The 18,605-nt window shown below is 46.1% G+C and overlaps 3 protein-coding genes across 7 annotated transcripts in view; all 3 read left to right on the top strand.

The window, feature by feature from the left end:
- Positions 1 to 2,348, top strand: part of ABHD6 (abhydrolase domain containing 6, acylglycerol lipase) — a 53,401-nt gene extending 51,053 nt beyond the window's left edge. For both annotated transcript variants that reach the window (XM_079794562.1, XM_079794563.1), the window contains exon 10: positions 567 to 2,348. In XM_079794562.1, the coding sequence (XP_079650688.1) occupies positions 567 to 743 (177 nt within the window). In that variant the 3' untranslated portion in view covers positions 744 to 2,348. The remainder of the gene's footprint in view (positions 1 to 566) is intronic.
- Positions 2,349 to 8,862: 6,514 nt separating this feature from the next.
- RPP14 (ribonuclease P/MRP subunit p14) lies at positions 8,863 to 16,874 on the top strand. 4 transcript variants are annotated; one of them, XM_079794834.1, is made up of 6 exons: positions 8,863 to 8,992; positions 11,633 to 11,729; positions 11,835 to 11,919; positions 15,464 to 15,540; positions 16,198 to 16,276; positions 16,735 to 16,874. In XM_079794834.1, exons 2-6 carry the CDS (start codon positions 11,653 to 11,655, stop codon positions 16,789 to 16,791), a joined length of 375 nt encoding a protein of 124 aa, XP_079650960.1. In that variant the 5' UTR covers positions 8,863 to 8,992; positions 11,633 to 11,652; the 3' UTR covers positions 16,792 to 16,874. The 4 variants fall into 4 exon arrangements, with proteins under 4 accessions (XP_079650960.1, XP_079650961.1, XP_079650963.1 ...); XM_079794835.1 differs by lacking the exon at positions 8,863 to 8,992 and adding an exon at positions 9,019 to 9,275; XM_079794837.1 differs by lacking the exon at positions 8,863 to 8,992 and adding an exon at positions 9,298 to 9,429.
- Positions 16,875 to 16,911: 37 nt separating this feature from the next.
- On the top strand, positions 16,912 to 18,359 carry HTD2 (hydroxyacyl-thioester dehydratase type 2; the record flags this gene model as incomplete). Its single annotated transcript, XM_079794833.1, has 1 exon — positions 16,912 to 18,359. One exon carries the CDS (start codon positions 16,912 to 16,914, stop codon positions 17,416 to 17,418), a length of 507 nt encoding a protein of 168 aa, XP_079650959.1. The 3' UTR covers positions 17,419 to 18,359.
- Positions 18,360 to 18,605: the final 246 nt, after the last annotated feature.

An 18,605-nucleotide genomic window follows, 5' to 3' on the forward strand; every position in this document is an offset into this window, starting at 1 on the left:
CTAACACAGCCTCGGGGCTCCCCACTGTCCTGACATTAAGGTCAGACACCCAACACGGTTGGAGGAGTGGGGCCCCTCCTCCCCATCGCACCTCCCTGCGAGGCCCTCCCCCTCCCTGTGTGCTGAGTCCTCCTCACTTCCCGCTCTCCCCACTCCCTACACGCTGGGTCTCAGCCCCTAGATACTGGCTGTTCCTGTGCTTGCCACGGCCTCCCACCCTCGTCCACGAATTCTACTCCCTGTGCTCCCTCAGCTTCCAGGATCCTCCCCATCAGAGCTCTGTGACATCGCCCTTGTCTGCCCACCTGTCTGCCTTCCCTACCAGGCCCGAACCTCCTCGAGGGCAGGCACTGTTCCCACCTCAGTGACGCAGGCAGCACCACAGCTCCTGGCCCCGAGTTGCAGAGTAAAACAGGAGCCATGGGTCACCTGTGCCAGAGAGCCACTCTTAACACTTGAGTGGCTTGGCCCCCAAAACCACCCCTGCGGTCTCAGTGGGAGTCTGTCCGCCAAGTGCACCCAGGTGTCTGAATCGTTTCCACCGAGTTTCCGCTCTTGTCCTGCAGGTGCTCGACGTGTCCGGGGCAGACATGCTGGCCAAGTCTATCCCCAACTGCCAGGTGGAACTTCTGGAAAACTGCGGGCACTCTGTGGTGATGGAGAGACCTCGGAAGACAGCCAAGCTCATCGTCGACTTTTTAGCTTCTGTGCACAATACGGACAACAACAAGAAGCTGGACTGAGGCCCCGAGGGCAGCCTGCCGCCCGCACGCCACATCCGCTCCCATCTCCAAACCGGACGCAGCCGCCACTTCTCAGGGATCCTGCCCCAACAGCGTTCAGCGCGCCAGCAGCCCTGAGGAAGCCGGTGCCCTGCCCTCGTCAGATCCACAGAGCTTTGGGGGCTACGAAGAAATCTCCAAGATGTTTTTCACAAAATAGAAACTCATAAGGAACAAAGTAAGAAAACCCAGCCTTGAAACCTACCGAGAAGTCTTCAGGTTCATTCGCAAAGCGGTCACCTTGAACCACAAGCACGGAGGACATCGTCTTCTTTAAAACACTTTTTACAGACTGAGACTTGAGGTACTGCTGTTGCTTCAGACGTTCTCCCCTGCATGGTCAGTGGCTGTTTTAGGAGCATTAGTCCCCATTCGCCGAGCCCCTCTTGTTTATGTCTTAAGTTTTACATAGAGACCCAGATGTGAATGCAGACGTCAGCTGCAAGACCCGGCTGGAGAGTGGCAAGCTGCAGAAGATGTTTGCACCTGCAGAGGGGCACTGTTCCGCCTCGGCCAGCCCTCAGAGCAGCAGAGAACACACCTCACCCGTGGGGGGTTTGGTCAGCCCCACATGTCAGCTGTGCCACGAGGGAACTCAGCCACAGTGTGAAGCACACCTGGCAGGCTGGGTTCCTGGGAGTACTTTATTTTTAAAAATAGGTCTAATGGTCTGGCCCATGTGGCTCAATGGTTGAGCATTGACCTATGAACCAGAAGGTCACCGTTCGATTCCCCATCAAGGCACATGCCCCATCAGTGATTCTCATCATTGATGTTTCTCTCTCTCTCTCCCTCTCCCTTCCTCTCTCTGAAATCAATAATTTAAAAAAAACAACACTAAAGTCTTTTTTTAAAAAATAGGACTAATGAAGCAATAATGTTGTAGACACCTATCTAAATAGCCAGACTCGGGTCCTAAATGATCAGACACAAGCACCTCATGGGCCTCTCCTATGTGGCTGTGCTACTGAGAACCCTTGGATGTAAAATACCAGTGAGATAATGAATTCTGTGAATTCTGTGAACAGCCATGTGCTCGAGCATCAGCCTGAACAGCTGTAAATGATCACAGTGATATGAAATAAACGTAAGAAGTCTAGATCAACAACATGCAGACAGCTACTATTTCTAAGCTAATTATGTGCGACATAGGCAGATTTTCTGTTACCTGGGTTAAGTGTGTTTTAAAGTCAGGCCTATTCTGCCCTGATCCGTGTGGCTCGGTTGGTTGAATCATCATCCAGTACACCAAAAGGTTGTGGGTTCCACTCCCAGACAGGGCACATATCTAGGCTGCGGGTTTGATCCTGGGTCGGGGCATGTACAGGAGGCCACCAATGAATGTTTCTCTCTCTCATGTTTAAATTTTTTATTCAGTTGAAGTGGTTTGTCAACATCAAAGGGCAGGAGTCATCAAGCTGTCCTCTTGACGCTCTTCTGTTGCATTTGGGAACCCTAACATCCCCAGGAGCTTCCTCCACTCTTTCAAATCTTTTTACAGAGAATCTACAGCCAAGTGATTCTGTAAATAAAGTGAGATGAACTTAATAGCTTAATTTGGAATTCGGGACTCTGTCTGAATATTTTCATTTATCAAAAAAGGATGAAACAGGTCTTTAAAACAAGATATAAAAATGGGACATATCAAACTTGTGGGATTGCAGCTAACGCAGTATTCAGAGGGAATTGTATAGGCTTCGATCCATATATTAGAAAAGAAGAAAAGCTGAAAACTAGTCATTTAAGCTTCCATTTTAAGAAGCTAGAAAAGAAATAGTAAATCAAACCTAGAAAAAAAAATAGAAGGAAATAATGCAGAAGAGAGCAAAAATGGGTGAAACAGAAAAGAAAGTAGATAGACATCTACTTGTTCCAATCTCCCACCTTCACACGAGTTCTGAGCTGAGTGAAGTTCTGGGAGAGGTCGTTCTTGGTGGGTCTGGGTGGTGAGAGATGGCTTCCTCAGGGTCGCAGGGAGACCCAGACCTGGGTCAGAGCCTCAGATCAGTAGCCCTGCTAGGAGCAGGAATTGTTTCCTGGGCTGGTAGCAGCTCAGGATCACCTGCAAAGGAGCCACAAGGAGGGACAGTGGGCAGGGTCTGCAGCGGGACATGGCCTCCTCCTCCCCTCACTGTCACTGGAAAGCATTGCCTGGAAGTCATGAGCAGAACATGTGAGAGTCACTTGTGACAAACCCATGAAGTGGGTTTTCAAGGGTCTCCCTTGGCCCTGGCAGTTCGGGCCCCACCATGCCAGGAAGACTCCAAAGCAGAAGAGCACAGCCCCCCCCCCGTGCCCCACTTCCCGCCTTGGTGATCATGAAGAGCCTGCTGGTCACTGCCAGCTGGCTGCCCCCCAAGCCACACCACGCTGGTGTGCGCCTTTAATGACAGTCTCGGAAAGAAGAAAGGGGTCATTCATCACAGCCCTGCCTGGAGACTGCCAGCGGCTTCTGAATAGCAACGGGAAGCCGGGCAATGCAAGTGGGCTCTTGCTCCCACTGCCTGGAGTCGGCCTGCAGGGGCTGAGGACAGGCCCTCTGGGCAGGTACTGAGGAGGCTGGGGGGCCGGCAGTGGTTAGGACTCAATGTGCCACTGGCCTGAGCTTCTTGTCTGGGACAGAGGTGACACCAGGAGGCACTGAGGCAAGAAACACATCAGTTGGCTGGGGCTGCCTGTGTGTGTGTCATTTGAGCCCCTGACTATTGCCCTCCCAGGGAACTTGGTTGCTTTGTCCAGCGGAGATTCCCAGAAAGTGACATATCACACTTGTGGGACTGCAGCTAAAGCAGTATTCAGAGGGAATTGTATAGGCCTCGATCCAGATATTAGAAGAGAAGAAAAGCTGGAAATCAGTCATGTAATACTGGGACAACCCAGGCGTGGAGGCACTATTGTATGACAACCCAGGCTTGGAGGCACTGTTCTCAGTGTTTTCCATGTATCACCTTACCAAGCTCTCACACAGCCCGAGAGGTGCATGTGCCCTGTGCCCAGGAAACCGGTGCACGGAGAGAGGTGACGGGTGTTGCCCAAGGCCACAGAGCTGACCCCTAGAGCGAAGCCTCTTGGTTAAGGACGGAAGGTGACCTACAAAAACAGTGCTTCCGCTGGTTCAGGCAGGAGCTCTCTGGCCCAGTGTTTCGTGGGTTCTGAGTCCCTTTTGGCTCACCTGGACGAGGCCAGTGTGTGGCAGCTTCAGCCACAGGTCGCCGAGGCCACACCTTAGGCCCTGGCTGAGGATGGTGACCCAGTTGTCCATTCACCAACAAATAGTTCCTGGGGCTACTGTGCTGGTACCCCCAGCTGCCATGGGCCCTCGGTTGCTGCTCTCTGGGCCGGAAATGACCAGGATGTGGGCCTGCGATGGGATGAGGATCTTGTGTGACCATAGAGGGAGGGGACATGGGATGGTTTCTTTCAGCAACAAGACAGCCCCTCTCCCTGGCTCCTAGAGGAACCTTTGTTCATTGGTTTCTGGATCGTTGGTCCCTAAACCCTCAAAGCCATGACTTGGAACTTTTAGGCACACCTAAGAGGCTGCCAAGCTCCTCAGGGCATAGGAGAAGGAAGAAGGGGCAGGAAGTGATACTAAAGTGACAATCCCAGTGACCCAAGGTCAAAGCTGGCTGGGGGTAAGTTGCTGAAGGGCAACTATTGAATGGGAGTATCGGTCTACAATCTCTTACCACAACTCACAGAGCCAGATATGATTCTGTAATTCCGGAGTTTCCTGATTTTAGAAAGGTATTGTGGTGTGTACATTCTATAAGACCCCCAGTAGGGCCTGGGACCACCTTACATGATCAGATGTATTGTTAAAGAACAAAAAATGTGAAGATCTAATGGGCTTGATTAAGCGATTCATGAACTGGGCAGCATCCCATCTAGCAACTAGAGGTGCTCCGATGAGCTGTACAAATGGGAGGTTCCTATAGGCAGACGGAGGCTGGGATGGATTGTTTCAGGAAAGGACACCTTCTCTTAGGCCCTAAGGCTTAGGGGAAGTCAGGGGTTTGGCAGTGTGTGTGTGTGTGGGGGGGGGGGTGTCTTCTCAGGCGGATTACCGCACTAGAGTTGATCAGGACATTACAGACTAATGTGCTTAAAATCCCACTCCTGGGAGAGGCTGAAACTGCAATTTGGTTAGTTACTAAGTTTTGGTTTGGTGACCTGGCTTAGCAAAAGCGACTCCATTTTGGCCTGTTGTTTCTTTTTTTAAACAGTATTCATATTTCCGCTGTGCACTGTGTGAATGCCCACAGTAAATGGGACAAAAGCTATAAAAAGCTTCACCTCAATTCAGACTAAGCATTGGCACCAGATGAAGCAGAAATTGGTTTCCAGATTTTTCTTGGATTTCAGGACTGCAGCTAAAGGATAGTAAGCTTCCATTCCCTCCCCTCTTCTGCTTTGGGAGGTGTCGATGTAAAACGCCCAAAGCTGTGGAGAATTTCTGTAAGAGTTTATCTGAGCCAAAACTGATGACAATTGCTGAGAAATAAGATCTCAAATGCTCCCCGGAATAGCAGTTTGCAGTTTCTTTTATACTTTTGAAATTAAGAAGGGAATTTAGGAAGATTGCCTGAAAGTGAAAGAAAGGAGGTTCCAGCATCAAATTACAGGGTAGTTAACAAGATTATGTGCTCTCTTGAGGGTGGGTATGCCTCTGAGGGGTATTACTTCTGGCATTTTAAAAGTCTGTTAACCTAGATACAGAAGAACAGGGCTTGCTTAGAAACCATTCACTAAAGTCACAGGCCTAGAGCATGGCTACCCAGCAGGACCTGCCCAGTTAGACATTTATGACCAGATCACCCTGTGAGGTTACTTTCCCATTTTGGTCCACTAAGGTGACATGGTGTTTTTGTTTGTTTGTTTGAGAGAGAGAGAGAGAAAGAGAAAGAGAGAGAAACGATTTGTTGTTCCATTTATGTGTTCATTGGTTGCATCTTGTTGTGCCCTGACCAGAGATCGGACCTACAACATTGGCAGATCTAACCATGTAAGGTGGTCCCAGGTCCTACCTGAGGTACCGGCCAGGTGACATCTTGAAGAGTCTGTCTGTTCATCAAAGGTAGGAAGGTCTGCAGATGGGTGTGGTACACAGCTCCCTCTTGTGACCGTAAGGGACAACTCCTGATTTTTACTTAGCTGTTATAAAAATGATGCCTTGTCACTTTAAAATAAATTAAGTGCTGAAAAATGGGAGCATCTCCTCCTCACTCCAAACAACCCCACCCTTCCCCCATCGGTCCCTTGGGACTCCTTCTAATGCACACATGCATACAAATAAATGGTGGATTTATTGGTGTGGGAGGGTTTTCTTTTTTTAGAGAGAGAGAGAGGAGAGGGAGAGAAAGTGAGAAACATTGATGTGATTGGCCTCCTGCACGTCCCCTACTGGGGATCAAGCTGCAATCTGGGCATGTGCCCTGACCAAGAATTGAACCATGACCTCCTGGTTCATAGGTCGATGCTCAACCATTGAGCCACACCAGCTAGACTCCTTTGTCTTATCTTCACATATGTGGATATGAATTCCATGGAGAATTGTGGCTGTGGGTGTTAAGGGACTGTCATCCTCCTTGGGCCTCTCTCTCACCTTTTTTTGTTGTTAATCCTCATCCGAGGATATTTTTCCATTGAATTTGAGAGAGAGAGTGGAAGGGAGGGGGAGAGTCAGAGAGAGAGAGAAACATCCATGGGAGAGAGACACATCAATTGGTTGCCTCCTGCATCCGCCTCAAGCAGGGCCGGGGATCGAGCCTGTAACCAAGGTATGCACCCTTGAACAAAATCGAACCTGGGACTCTTCAGTCTGTGGGCCAATGCTCTATCCGCTGAGCCAAACTGGCTAGGCTCTCTTGCCTTTTCCACCCCAAAGTTGTGAATGCTCCTCAACTTTAGCAAAATCCATTTAGCACTAGTTCACAAGAAGGGAGGGGAGCTGAACACAGCAGAGCGGGGGGGGGGGGGGGGGGAAGTATGGATCCAACTTTCTTGGCTGCATCGCTTCCAGGAATATAAAATACTAACAGATCTGCCCCAAAACTTAGCTCGTTAATGTCAAATACAGAGTCTGGAATGGCCTCTTGTGAGGCCACCCAATGCAATGCTGGGCAACTTTTATCAAGTCTGAGACAGCCTTGTGTATTTTGATTTGGAGTGATATGAAGATATATCGTGAAGAAGGAAAAGCCCCCCACCACCACCACCACATTTCTGGGGGACACTTAAGAAACTCACACCAGGAAGGGAGGTAAGAGATCAACCAAAAGACTTGTATGCATGCATATAAGCATAACCCATGGACACAGACAGTAGAGAGGTGAGGGCATGTGCTGGGGGGTGGGAGTGGCCGGGGAGAGGTCAATGGAGGAAAAAGATGACATATGTAATACTTTAAACAATAAAGAATTAAAAAAAAGAAAAGAAAAGAAACTCATACCAGTGATTGCTCAAGGGGTAAGGGGGAGAGAGACTTATTCTTCTTTCCTTATTCCTTTATGCCATTTGAAAGTATGCTGTAAGCCTAAAGATCTATTCAAATTTTTTAAATTGAAAAACAAATCAATCAACTATTGTTTTTATCATTCAAAGGTATTCCTTTGATCCCAAACTCCATCAGCACTGAGAGAATTCAGGCAGTTTGAAAGGCCTTCATTTTCGGGGTTTTTGCAAGACTGAAAATTACCCTAGTTCTTTGAAATCCAAAATACCTGAGCTGCTCTGGTTTCTCCGGGCTGCAGCCTGGCAGGAGGGGTTTAGGGAACTCTCTCTTATTCCAGAGTGTTTTCTGGGTGCCAGATACTTACAAAAACTATTTGTTCCTCAACACTCTTGAGGAAGATGTTACTAATCTCTCCATGTGACAGATAAGGACACTGAATAAGTGGCAAAGGATGGACTTGAAGCAAATTTTGGCAGCTTCTGAAGTCCAAGCTCTTGGAGGAAAATGCCACTGTCTGGGTCGATTTCCTCTCCCTCTCCCTGGATCTGGAACAAGTTCTGTCTCCTCTGAGGGGTGAAGGGAGGGAAGCAGAAGCCGCAGGACTGGACAACTTGGCCACAGGCAAGGACTGAAGCTTCAGGAAACAGCAAACAGTGGGATTTTGAGAAAAGAAATGAGACAGAAGGTGCCACCTGGCTCAGGCTCAGGTGTGCAAGGCAGCCCTTTGCCCCTGACCCAGGCAAAATCAGCACACCCATATATGAATGACTGCTTTCAGCAAACACGTGAGTGCCAAGCACTGGAATGCAGCGGTAAGCCAACACAGACAAGGCCCCCTCCTCATAGGGCTTACACTGAGGATTTGGCAGCCCCAGCCTCTTCCCATACACACCCTGACTCATACCACACAACTGATGGTGATAAGGTGCAGTGTGGAGGGCTCCACCTAGAGTCAGATGGCCTGCTCCACCCCTTATAACTGTGACTTGGGGCAAGTAACTTAGTCTCTTGTGACTCTGTTTGCACCTCTGTAAAATGGGTCTGATCATAACAACTACCTTGGAATTGTGTGAGAGTTCCAAGTGTAAAGTTTTCCCCGTAGTGCCTGTGATCGAATCAACCCACACTTGATATATAGTAGCTGTTACTTTTATTTATTATTATTATTATTATTATTATTTTAGTAGCTGTTACTTTTAAATACAAGCACTATGTTTCATGAGAACAGAAGCCGGATCTTCTGGTTTTTCAAGGAGTCCCCAGTACCTAGCACATAATAGGGGCTCGGCAAGTACTCACTGAATAAATAGACTATGTGCTAGGAGCCACCGAAAGCGAGTCCTGGCCTTGGGGAGTGCTTGACCCTAGGAGATGCTCAGCAGAAGAGATTGTTGAACGAATGCACGCATGCATGGGTGAACGAATGGCTATGGAGCCGGAATAAACATTCCCGAGTCCCGGACCCCACGCAGGCATTGGCACACGCGGCTTTCCCCGAAGTGGGCAGCAGAGGGCGCTGAGCTCGGCGGGTCTCAGCTCCAGATCCGGATTCACGCGTCCGTCCCCGGGCCTCCGCGCAGTGACGTCACATCCGCGCCTAGCGTCGCGCTCCCGGGGGGCGGGGCAGCGGAAGCCGAACATAAACAGCCCCGGAGTTTCTCGGGCCCAGGCTCCGGCTCGGCGGAGGAGGCCCAGGCCGGGGAGGTTGTCGCAGTGAACGGGAGTCGGGAGGCGTCAGGCTGGTCTGGGGAGAGCGGTAGGCGGAGGCCCTCGCGGACGGCTGGTCTCCGGGAGCGGCTCGGTCGGCCGTGCGGGTGACGCAGGCCGCGTGCGCAGGGCGGGGCGACGGCGGGGCGGCCGAAGTCCCGCTCCACCTCTGCCGAGGACGCGGCGGGCGGCGGGCGGCGGGCGGCGGGCGAGGCCGGGCCGCGAGCCTCCCGGGCCTCCCGGGGCCTCTGTGCAACGCGGCCGCGGAAGTGGCGGGTGGCTGCGAGGGACGAGCGGGACCCCGGGTGCAGAGCGCGTGCGCTGGGCGCCAGGTGGGCGCTAAGTACCGTACCTAGCTGACGTTTGTCCAGGAAAGTTGAAAATGCCCTAAGTGCTTTTTTAAAAGTCATTGGTTTAGTTCGGACATTATATATTGAATGCCTGCCGTGTGTGATGCCCTGTTTTAGGTTCTTAGGGAAGAAACAGGTCGGTTTCTTGTGGAGTGTACATTCTAGGGGCGGGGAGGGGATACAAATAATGAATGACTCACAGCCACACTCCAAGGTGGGAAGTGCTGGGAGGAAAGAGTGGAGCCGGTGCATGGCGGGGGTTGGGGGGTTGGGGGAGTTGCCGGCTTAGTTAGTTACCGGACCACATCGAGGGGTGAGCCTTGTGGCGCCCCTGCGGAAACGCGAGGCAGAGGCGGGGGGGAAACCCGTGTGTGATGAAGAGCTCGGAGGCCTGTGGGGTGGAAGGGCTGGAGCAGGGGGAAATGGCAGGACCTGAGGGGCTTTGGCTTTCTCTGAGTGAAACGGGAACCATTGCAACGTTTTGAGCAAAGGAATGGCGTGGCTTGAATAAGTTTGAAAAGTTCACCCAAGCTGCAGTAGAGGCCGGTTTGGGAAGGGAAGCAAGGAGGTCTATTACTAACAGATAAGTTCAAGAGCATCCCTGCAGCCACGAAAGTGGCGAACTTCAAAGATGATGATGACAGTTACTACGGAAGTGTTCCCATTTTGGTGGTGAGCCCGGAGAGCATGGGCTCCCCAGGCATCATAAATCTCAGGACAGCCTGTAGAGGGCAGTGTTTTCAGTGACCCTGCGGCTCAGGCCTGTTCAGCCACAGGTGACTGCCCCACACTTGCTGCTTAAGCCTTTTGTTTAAATGTACAGTTCATTGGCATTAAGTACACCCACAACTATCCATTTCCAGAACACTCCTTAAGTCGTCATTGCTATGGGCATCCTAAACCCAGGTCCATTCTCATCCCCATACACACCTCACGCGGCCAACTCCATCAAGGCAGTCATACCTAAAAAACACCGAGCATGTGCCAGGCAGTGAATGAAATCATCGAGGATTCGGTTCTCCCTGCCCTAGTCAGGGGAGACCAGTGATTTGAGAAAGAAGCACCAGGTAACCACGGTTGTGGTCCTGAAGTCAAAGATACTGTTGAACATGAAGGCCTAACACTTCCACCATTGATTCAGTCACTTCCGCCCTGTATTCAGTAAGCGTTGAGTACTTACTCTAGAAGACACAGTGGATATTCATGCCTGTGGAATGGTTAGTTGGATGTAGCTCCTTGACCCTGGTTTCTCATTTTCTCTGGTGGTTATCATTTGGAAAGGGTGGAACTGGGCCTGACCCACAAGAGGTTTTGGCAAATGCTGGCCTTTAGCTTTGTGACTTTTCAGTAAGTCCCTTTCCTTGGTTGGGCCTGTCCTGGTCCCTTTAGTAGGGGAACCAGATATTAAACAAATGGACACTGTTAAGAGATTGCATAACAAAGGGACCTAACTTAGAACAGGGTGTCAGAGAAGGGCTCCCTGAAGTGAACCTCCTGGGAGAGGTGAACTCTGCGCTAAAATAGGAGGGATGAATAGGAGCTCTCCAGAAGGAGCGTGAGGTAGGAGTGGAGCCAAGGATAGGGATTCTCTACACGGAGATCAGCGTGATCTGAATTCCTGAGCTTCTGGTCTGTGAGAAGTGGCATTGGGTGCACATTCAGGAATTCCTCTTGTCAGCCCCTTGCTGTTTAAGCTCAATTCCTTCATGGGGCTGCCACATAGACCTGTGCCAACCTAGCCTCTGGACTGAGGATTTGCAGACCCAGCGTGGGAGGGGACAGTGGAACTACCTATGGCCTCATTGTCCTGTCCATGTTCTGTGTTGACTGACAGAAAACAGGAGGGCCTTCAGATCCCAGATTTTACTCCTTTTAGCCTTTACTTTTCTTAAATTAAGAGGCATACCAGAGTGGTCTTGAGAACACTCAGGCGTGCTTGAAATCTCTGTATGCCCTTGGGCAGCTGTTGCCTATTTTTGCCAAGCCTCGATGTCCGCTTCTCAGAAATGGGAATGATAACAGCTTTACCTCATAGGTTCATTTTGAAGACATGACCTAAGGCATGTGAAGCATTTAGTGCAGAGCTGGGTACTCAGTAGTGAGAAATATATGGTGGGATTATATTATTAGAGTTTAAATAAGAATACAGTAGTCTGACATATTATAAAATATAGAAACTTCCTTTGTGTCTGCATGAGTTACTTTAGTTTGATCAAAATTGGATGAGTTACTGTTCTTAGGAGTTCTTTTAAAAAATCAAACAAAGTCAAATTCTCATTTAAAAAGTGAAAAATAGCATGTACCTTGCTAATTTCTAGCCCTGTTGCCTCTTAATGTAGGTGCAGTCAGGATTGGAAAGATGCCAGCCCCAGCTGCCACATATGAGAGAATAGTTTACAAAAATCCCTCTGAGCACCACTACATGAAAGTCTGCCTGTAAGTTCAGTCTCCTACGTTCTACTTTTTATCATTTTTTTTTTATGAATCTGAATAGCATGGAATTTAATGCAATGTATTTTTTCTTTTCAATGTTTTTTACAGAGAATTTCAAGAAAATGGGGTTGGACTGAATGCTGCACAGTTCAAACAGCTGCTTATTTCAGCCCTGAAGGACCTGTTTGGGGAGGTATGGAATCACTTGGTGAATTGGACCATTCCTAAGATCTTTGTAATAAATACTGGAAGAACACTTTTCTAAACATTTTAAACTTTAAAGCCATATTTGAAATTTCAGAAATGATGAATATTTGGTAGGTATGTTCTGATATGCTTTTTAAAAATATATTTTTTTATTGATTTTAGAGAGAAAGGAAATGGAATAGATAGAAACATCCTATGTGATAAATGCAAATAAACTGAACTGCAGATTGACTGGTCACTATGACACGCACTGACCACCAGGGGGCAGGAGCCGGGCTCTTGGCTGGCAAGCGCAGCATCGGTGGCAGGAGCCTCTCGCCTCCGTGGCAGGGCTAAGGACCCCTCGGTGGGCATCCCCTGAGGGGTCCCCGACTGCGAGAGGGCAGTCCGGACTGAGGGGCCCCCTCCCCCCCGGCCTCTAGTCAATGATAAGAGAGAATCACTGATCGGCTGCCTCCTGCACACCCCCTATTGGGGATCGAGTCTGAAACTGAGGCATGTGCCCTGACTGGGAATTAACCATGTTGTCCTGGTTCGTAGGTCTCAACACTCAACTACTGAGCAACAGCAGTTGGGCTAATCTGCCTTCTTTTTGACAAGGAACTCATTAGACAAATGTTTATTTTAGTGCAGGGCTACTCAAAGTATATTTGAGACTGACAGCTGATGGGTTTTCTTTGCCCATTTTAAAGATTTGTGGCTCCCAGTAGAATGTAAATTAGTACACATTTCCTTGACTGAGAAAGTCTCCCTACGAACAAAACAGCTGAACTGAAAGGTGTGCTTGCTGATATTGTTGATTTACATTCCGATGCAGCTCCTTGAACAGTCCTCTTTTAGCATTCACTTGAAAACAAGTAGAGTTTTGAGAGAGAACCAAAACAGATGATTTTTCAGGAAGTTATTTTTTGATTCATATATTCTACCAAATCAAAATCTGCTAAGCATCTTATCAAAATTAAAAACTTTTATTCCACAAAATACTCAGTTAAGAGGATGGAAAGACAGATTACAGACTGAGGGGAAATATTTGCAAACCACATACCTGACAAAGAACTAATATCTGGAATGTATAAAAAAGCTCTCAAAACTCAAACAATACAATTAAGAAAGACCAAACAATACAAATAAGAAAATGGGTAAAAGACATAAATAAATATTTCACTCAAAAGGATGTACAGTTGGCAAACAGGCACATGAGTGAAAAGATATTCAATATCATTAACCATTAGGGAAATGTACATTAAAAACACAGTGAGCCCTGGCCTGTTTGCTCCAGTTGGTTGAGAGTCATCCAATAGACCAAGGTTGTGGATACGAGCCCGGGTCAGGGCACATACAAAAATCAACCAATGAATACATAAATGAGTGGAACAACAAATCCATATTTATCCCTCTCACCCCCACCCCTGCCTCTCCCAAATCAATTAAAAAAAATTGTAAACACAATGAGATATCACTACACACCTAGAAGAATGACTGAAATAAAAAATAGTGATAACACTAAATGCTGGCGAGGATGCAGAGAAACAATTATTCATTCATTAGTTGTGGGAATGTAAAGTGGTACAGCCTCTTTGGAACACAGTTTGGCAGTTTGTTTTTTGAGAGTACCTTTATTAAAGCTGGGGGCAGTGAAGCAAAGTAGGGCCTAGGATAGAAGAAGTAATAGGCTAATTTTTAGGTTGATCATTTTGTATGGCCTGCAAATGATGCTATAAATATCCAGATGGCCTTTGGCAGAAAAAAGGTTCCCCATCCCTGTCTTAAACAGACTAAACATGTACCCATCATACAACATAGCAGTTGCACACCTGAGCATTTATTCTAGAGAAATGAAAACTTCCAACCAAAATATATGCATGTTCATAGCAGCTTTATTAGTAAGAGCCTAAAAGTAGAAATAAGCCAGATGTCCTTCAATGGGTGAATAGTTAAACTATAATACACTCATACCATGGAGTATACTCAGTAATAAAAAGGGACAAACTACCAATACAACAACTTGACCAAATCTCCAGAGAGTTTTACTAAGTGAAAAGCCAATCCCAAATGAAATGGACTGGGTGATTTCATTTATATTATGCTCTTGAAATAACATAAATGTATAAACTGGAGAAATTTAGGAGTAGATGTGGCTGTAGGGGGGAAAAGGAAATAGCCTGTGGTGGTGGTATAGTTCCTTTTTTTAAAAAAATATATTTTTATTGATTTCAGAAAGGAAGGGAGAGGGAGAAAAAGAGAAACATCAGTGATGAGAAAGAATCACTGATCGGCTGCCTCCGCCACGCCCCCTACTGGGATCGAACCTGCAACCCAGGCATATGCCCTTGACCGGAATCAAACCTGGGACCCTTCACTCCGCAGGCCAATGCTCTATCCACTGAGCCAAACCGGCTAGGGCAGTGGTATAGTTCTTTATCTTGATTATGGTGGTTACATTAAACTACCTATGTGGTAAAATTGCAAAGATCTATGCATATGCACACACATAAGCAAACAAATATGAGTGCATATATAAATGGTAAAATCTGAATAAACTCTGGTTTATCAATTTCAGTTTCCAGGTTTTAATATCATACTATATTATACAAGATGTTAGCATTGGGGGAGGCTGGGTAGAAGGTGCATGGAACCTTCTTGTACATTTCTTTGCAATTGCCTGAGACTCTAATTTTTTTTTTGAGACTCTAATTTTTGAAAGGCAAAAGTTTAAGAAAAAACTTGGGGTGGTGAACAATACAATATACAGAGAGTGTGCCTGGCTGCTGTGGCTTAGTGGTTGGGTGTCGACTCATAAACCAGGAGGTCACGGTTCAATGATTCCCGGTCAGGGCACATGCCCGGGTTACAAGCTCCATCCCTAGTAGGGAGATGCAGGAGGCAGCCAATAGATTATTATTTTTCATCATTGATGTTTTTACCTCTCTTCCTTTTCCTTTCTCTCTCTGAAATCAATTTTTAAAAAAACCAACAATATACAGAGAATGTATTATAGAATTGTACACCTAAACCTGTATAATTTTATTAACCAATGTCACCCCAATAAAATTCAATAAAAAATAAAATGATTTTTTTTTAATTTAAGAAAAAAAATCTTTGTATCTTTTGCATGTCAGGTACAAAACCTGGTTCCTGGGGATATAGCTATAAACAGACATGGCCTCTGTCTCATGGACTAATGGTCTTGATTATGTTGGGTAGGCAACCAGGTTGAACAATTAATGGCAAAAAATGATGACTGTTATGAAAGGGGAAATATGTGGGACCTATATGTGAGAGCATAGCAAATGATTGAGCTTCATCTTGGGGATCTGGAGGGAACAATTTAAATGAAGACTTAAAGGGTGAAGAGGCATTAGCAATGGGAAGAGTTACAGGAAGAACATCCCAGGCAGGTCCAATACTCCAGTGCCATTCAATAAAATACTGCCCTTCTTTTTGGAGGAGGAAAGTAATTGACAGGATTAGTTATTAGATTCTAGATTAATGAAGATAATAGTGTGCTAATAGCATTATCCCATACTTAGGTTGATGCTGCCTTACCCTTGGACGTCCTAACCTACGAAGAGAAGACCTTGTCAGCCATCTTGAGAGTATGTAGCAGGTATGACAAAGAGCATTTCTAATATAACGGAGCAGAGAGGGATGGGGAAATAGAGCCAAAATGCTCTTTTCTGAGAATAAGAAGAGCTTTGTCATTGTGAACTATGAGCAGCTTTTAGAAGTTTAAATTGGGGAGAACATGAACATTCATCTAGCCGGAGCTTACACCCTAGAGAGCAAAACGTGGATTTGCTTACAACTGTAGTGTTTCCCAATTGGTGGTGATGTTGCAACTTCAGAAATATAGCCCTAGCCGGTTTGGCTCAGTGGATAGAGCATCGCCTACAGACTGAAGGTTCCTGGGATCGATTCTGGTCAAGGGCACATGCCCGGGTTCCAGGCTCAGTCCCCAGTAGGGGGCATGCAGGAGGCAGCTGATTAATGATTCTCTCTCATCATTGATGTTTCTCTCTCTCTCCCTCTCCCTTCCTCTCTGAAATTAATAAAAAAATATATATTTAAAAAAAGAAATTATTTTTAATTCAGAAATATATATTTTAGAAACATTTCTAATTGTGGTTCATTTTATTCTCTGCCTATACTATACTATGCTTTTAAAGTTTTCTCATTTAAATTGAGTTTTCTGAACTGTCACAAACAGAAGTACTTGGGAGATGTTGCAGGGACACATCTTTATGCTTTCTCACTTTTTCTGCAGTGGTCTTGTCAGATTGTGGAGCTCTTTGACCCTGTTAGGATCCTATAAAGGCAAGAAATGTGCCTTCAGAGTGATTCAGGTAAGTCTATTTCTTCACATATTCCAAACAAGGCTGAGTAGTGGATCAAACTGCTTTTTAGAATGTGTTCCATTTTTCTGCTTCTGTAACTCTAGTTTGGTTACTATCATCCAGCTGTGGAGGGAGGGGAATCCAGGCATTCATTGCTTCTGAAAACATGAGACAAAGCACTTAGAGTTTAGTTTGTATGGGAAGAGATTTGGGATAAAACTTGGAACCTTGTGGAGAAATCTTAACTTTCACTTACTGCATAATGCCTAGTGACTTGTGTGTTGGAATGCTCTTTCTGAGCTCATCATGACCACTTGTTTATCTGCGGGCACCTCTCAGAATGCTTGTTAAAATGCTACTGCATCAGCTTGGCTTATCCTGTAAACTAGGCATGTTTCTACATTGCCCTGCATTTCAGTGCAATTTTCTCCTGATTAACTGTGTAAACATGTTTCTTTCTCTTACAGGTTTCTCCATTTCTCCTTGCATTATCTGGTAATAGTAGGGAACTAGTATTGGATTGAATAGCCTTCAATTTCAGAAACATTCCTCTGCTCTCAAAACTTATCTTTTGGTGCCAGCATAATGCTTGATGACTGAAACAGGCTCAGCGCTCCTGTTGATGGGATTTGAGGGTGCCGAAGATGTTCTCCGTAATTTCCAGCCATCGTCTCTGGTGGTGTAGCCTTCAGAGGAGAATCTGCCTGAACCAACCAGTTGTAAGCAGGCAGCACTTTCAGCATATGCACATCCGAGTTGGAGACCGGGCTGAACTCAGCAGAGCCTTCACACAAAGGGATGTGGTTGCCTTCTCAGAACTAACAGGGGATGTCAATCCTTTGCATTTAAATGAAGATTTTGCAAAACACACCAAGTTTGGAAAGACAATTGTGCATGGAGTTTTGATCAATGGACTTATTTCAGCTCTCCTGGGTACTAAAATGCCAGGCCCAGGCTGTGTATTTATTTCCCAGGAAATTCACTTTCCAGCCCCTTTATATGTTGGAGAGGTTGTTGTAGCTTCTGCAGAAGTGAAAAGGCTGAAGCGGTTCATTGCTGTTATTGCTGTGTCATGCTTTGTAAGAGAAAGTGAAAAGACTGTTATGGAAGGCTGCGTTAGAGTTATGGTCCCAGAAGCCCCCAAACCCTGAAATAGGTGTTTAAAGATGCAAGTTCAGGCATCAGTGTTACTGTTATTGAAGAGCCTCTGAGGAAAACGGATTGCTGCTCTTCAACAAGGAGTGGCCAGCAGACCCAGCAGCCCACAGTGGGGGAGGGCAAAGGTAGCGAGGTGTTCACATGTCCACTTTCTAATTTGGCCTTAGGCTTCATACAGACGAGTCTATTTATCATCTAAGTTTGTAAATTTGAAAAAATATGGAGGGAGTTATTTAGCTCAAAGTTCTAATTTTAGGATTTTAAACCAAGTTATATTTGCATTTGGATAACAAACTTACCTATATCTGTGTAGAATAAATTTCTCAGTGAATTTATAGCTAGGTAGCATTTAATTTTTGACGGCAACTAGAATAGAAGTTGGGTCATCTTTGAACACCTGTCTTTTACCAACAAATATTCTTAGATACTGTTCTTCAGTAGTTTCTGGGTCAGAGTGTTTTGTAATTCGTTACTGTTTATACCAAGATGGCATCTTGCTTAACCTTCAAGTGGTACATGCCTCTCAAATGGTTTCTTGTTATCAGAGAAAGATTTAAACTCAGTTATGTAAACTCTTGGTCTAATCTATAATATGGGGGTAATAACACCTACCACAGGATTGTTGGAGATACAAATAGCAAAGCACAAGGCCTAACCTGTAAACAGTAGCTACTATTGTTCCTTCTCCCCTGTGAATGAGGTTAGAGGTTTTCCTGAGTTTAAAGCTAACTGGCCCGCAGGTAAACAGGCCAGTCTTTCAGGATGTCAACCAATCTCGGTATTTTAAACCTGGAATAGCTCTTGAGTGCAAAATTTCTATTTTAGCAATCCAGATTATTTTCTCCCTTCCTTGATGATGTGGGTTCCTCCCGTATATAAATAATATATACCTGTTGTAAAAAATTTTATAAGAAATAAAAAGTATAAGGAACACCGTGGAGGCCAAGTTCTTCAGAGTTGGGGGGCATTAAAGAGAAAATGTGCCTAATGTGTTAGTATTCAATGGTCATCCCCAACACAGCTAACCCTTTTAAGACAATCTGTAACGGAACATGCATGTGGCCCACCTGAATGGCTCTGACCATAGCTAGATGCTTTGATCAGGAAAGTAAGGTCAAGTGTAATTGGTAGGATCAACCCACATTTCCTGGAAAAAGGTTTTTTCTCCTAGTAGATCAGT

This window comes from Cnephaeus nilssonii (assembly GCF_951640355.1).
Source record: "Cnephaeus nilssonii genome assembly, chromosome: 17".
Lineage (NCBI taxonomy): Eukaryota > Metazoa > Chordata > Mammalia > Chiroptera > Vespertilionidae > Cnephaeus > Cnephaeus nilssonii.

What these genes read in the sequence shown, in the direction of transcription:
- RPP14 (XM_079794834.1), top strand. Translation starts at nt 11,653, where the DNA reads ATGCCAGCCCCAGCTGCCACATATGAGAGAATAGTTTACAAAAATCCC. An exon ending in CACTACATGAAAGTCTGCCT is followed by an intron (nt 11,730 to 11,834) that starts GTAAGTTCAGTC and finishes TGTTTTTTACAG; the next exon opens with AGAATTTCAAGAAAATGGGG. An exon ending in GTGCCTTCAGAGTGATTCAG is followed by an intron (nt 16,277 to 16,734) that starts GTAAGTCTATTT and finishes TTTCTCTTACAG; the next exon opens with GTTTCTCCATTTCTCCTTGC.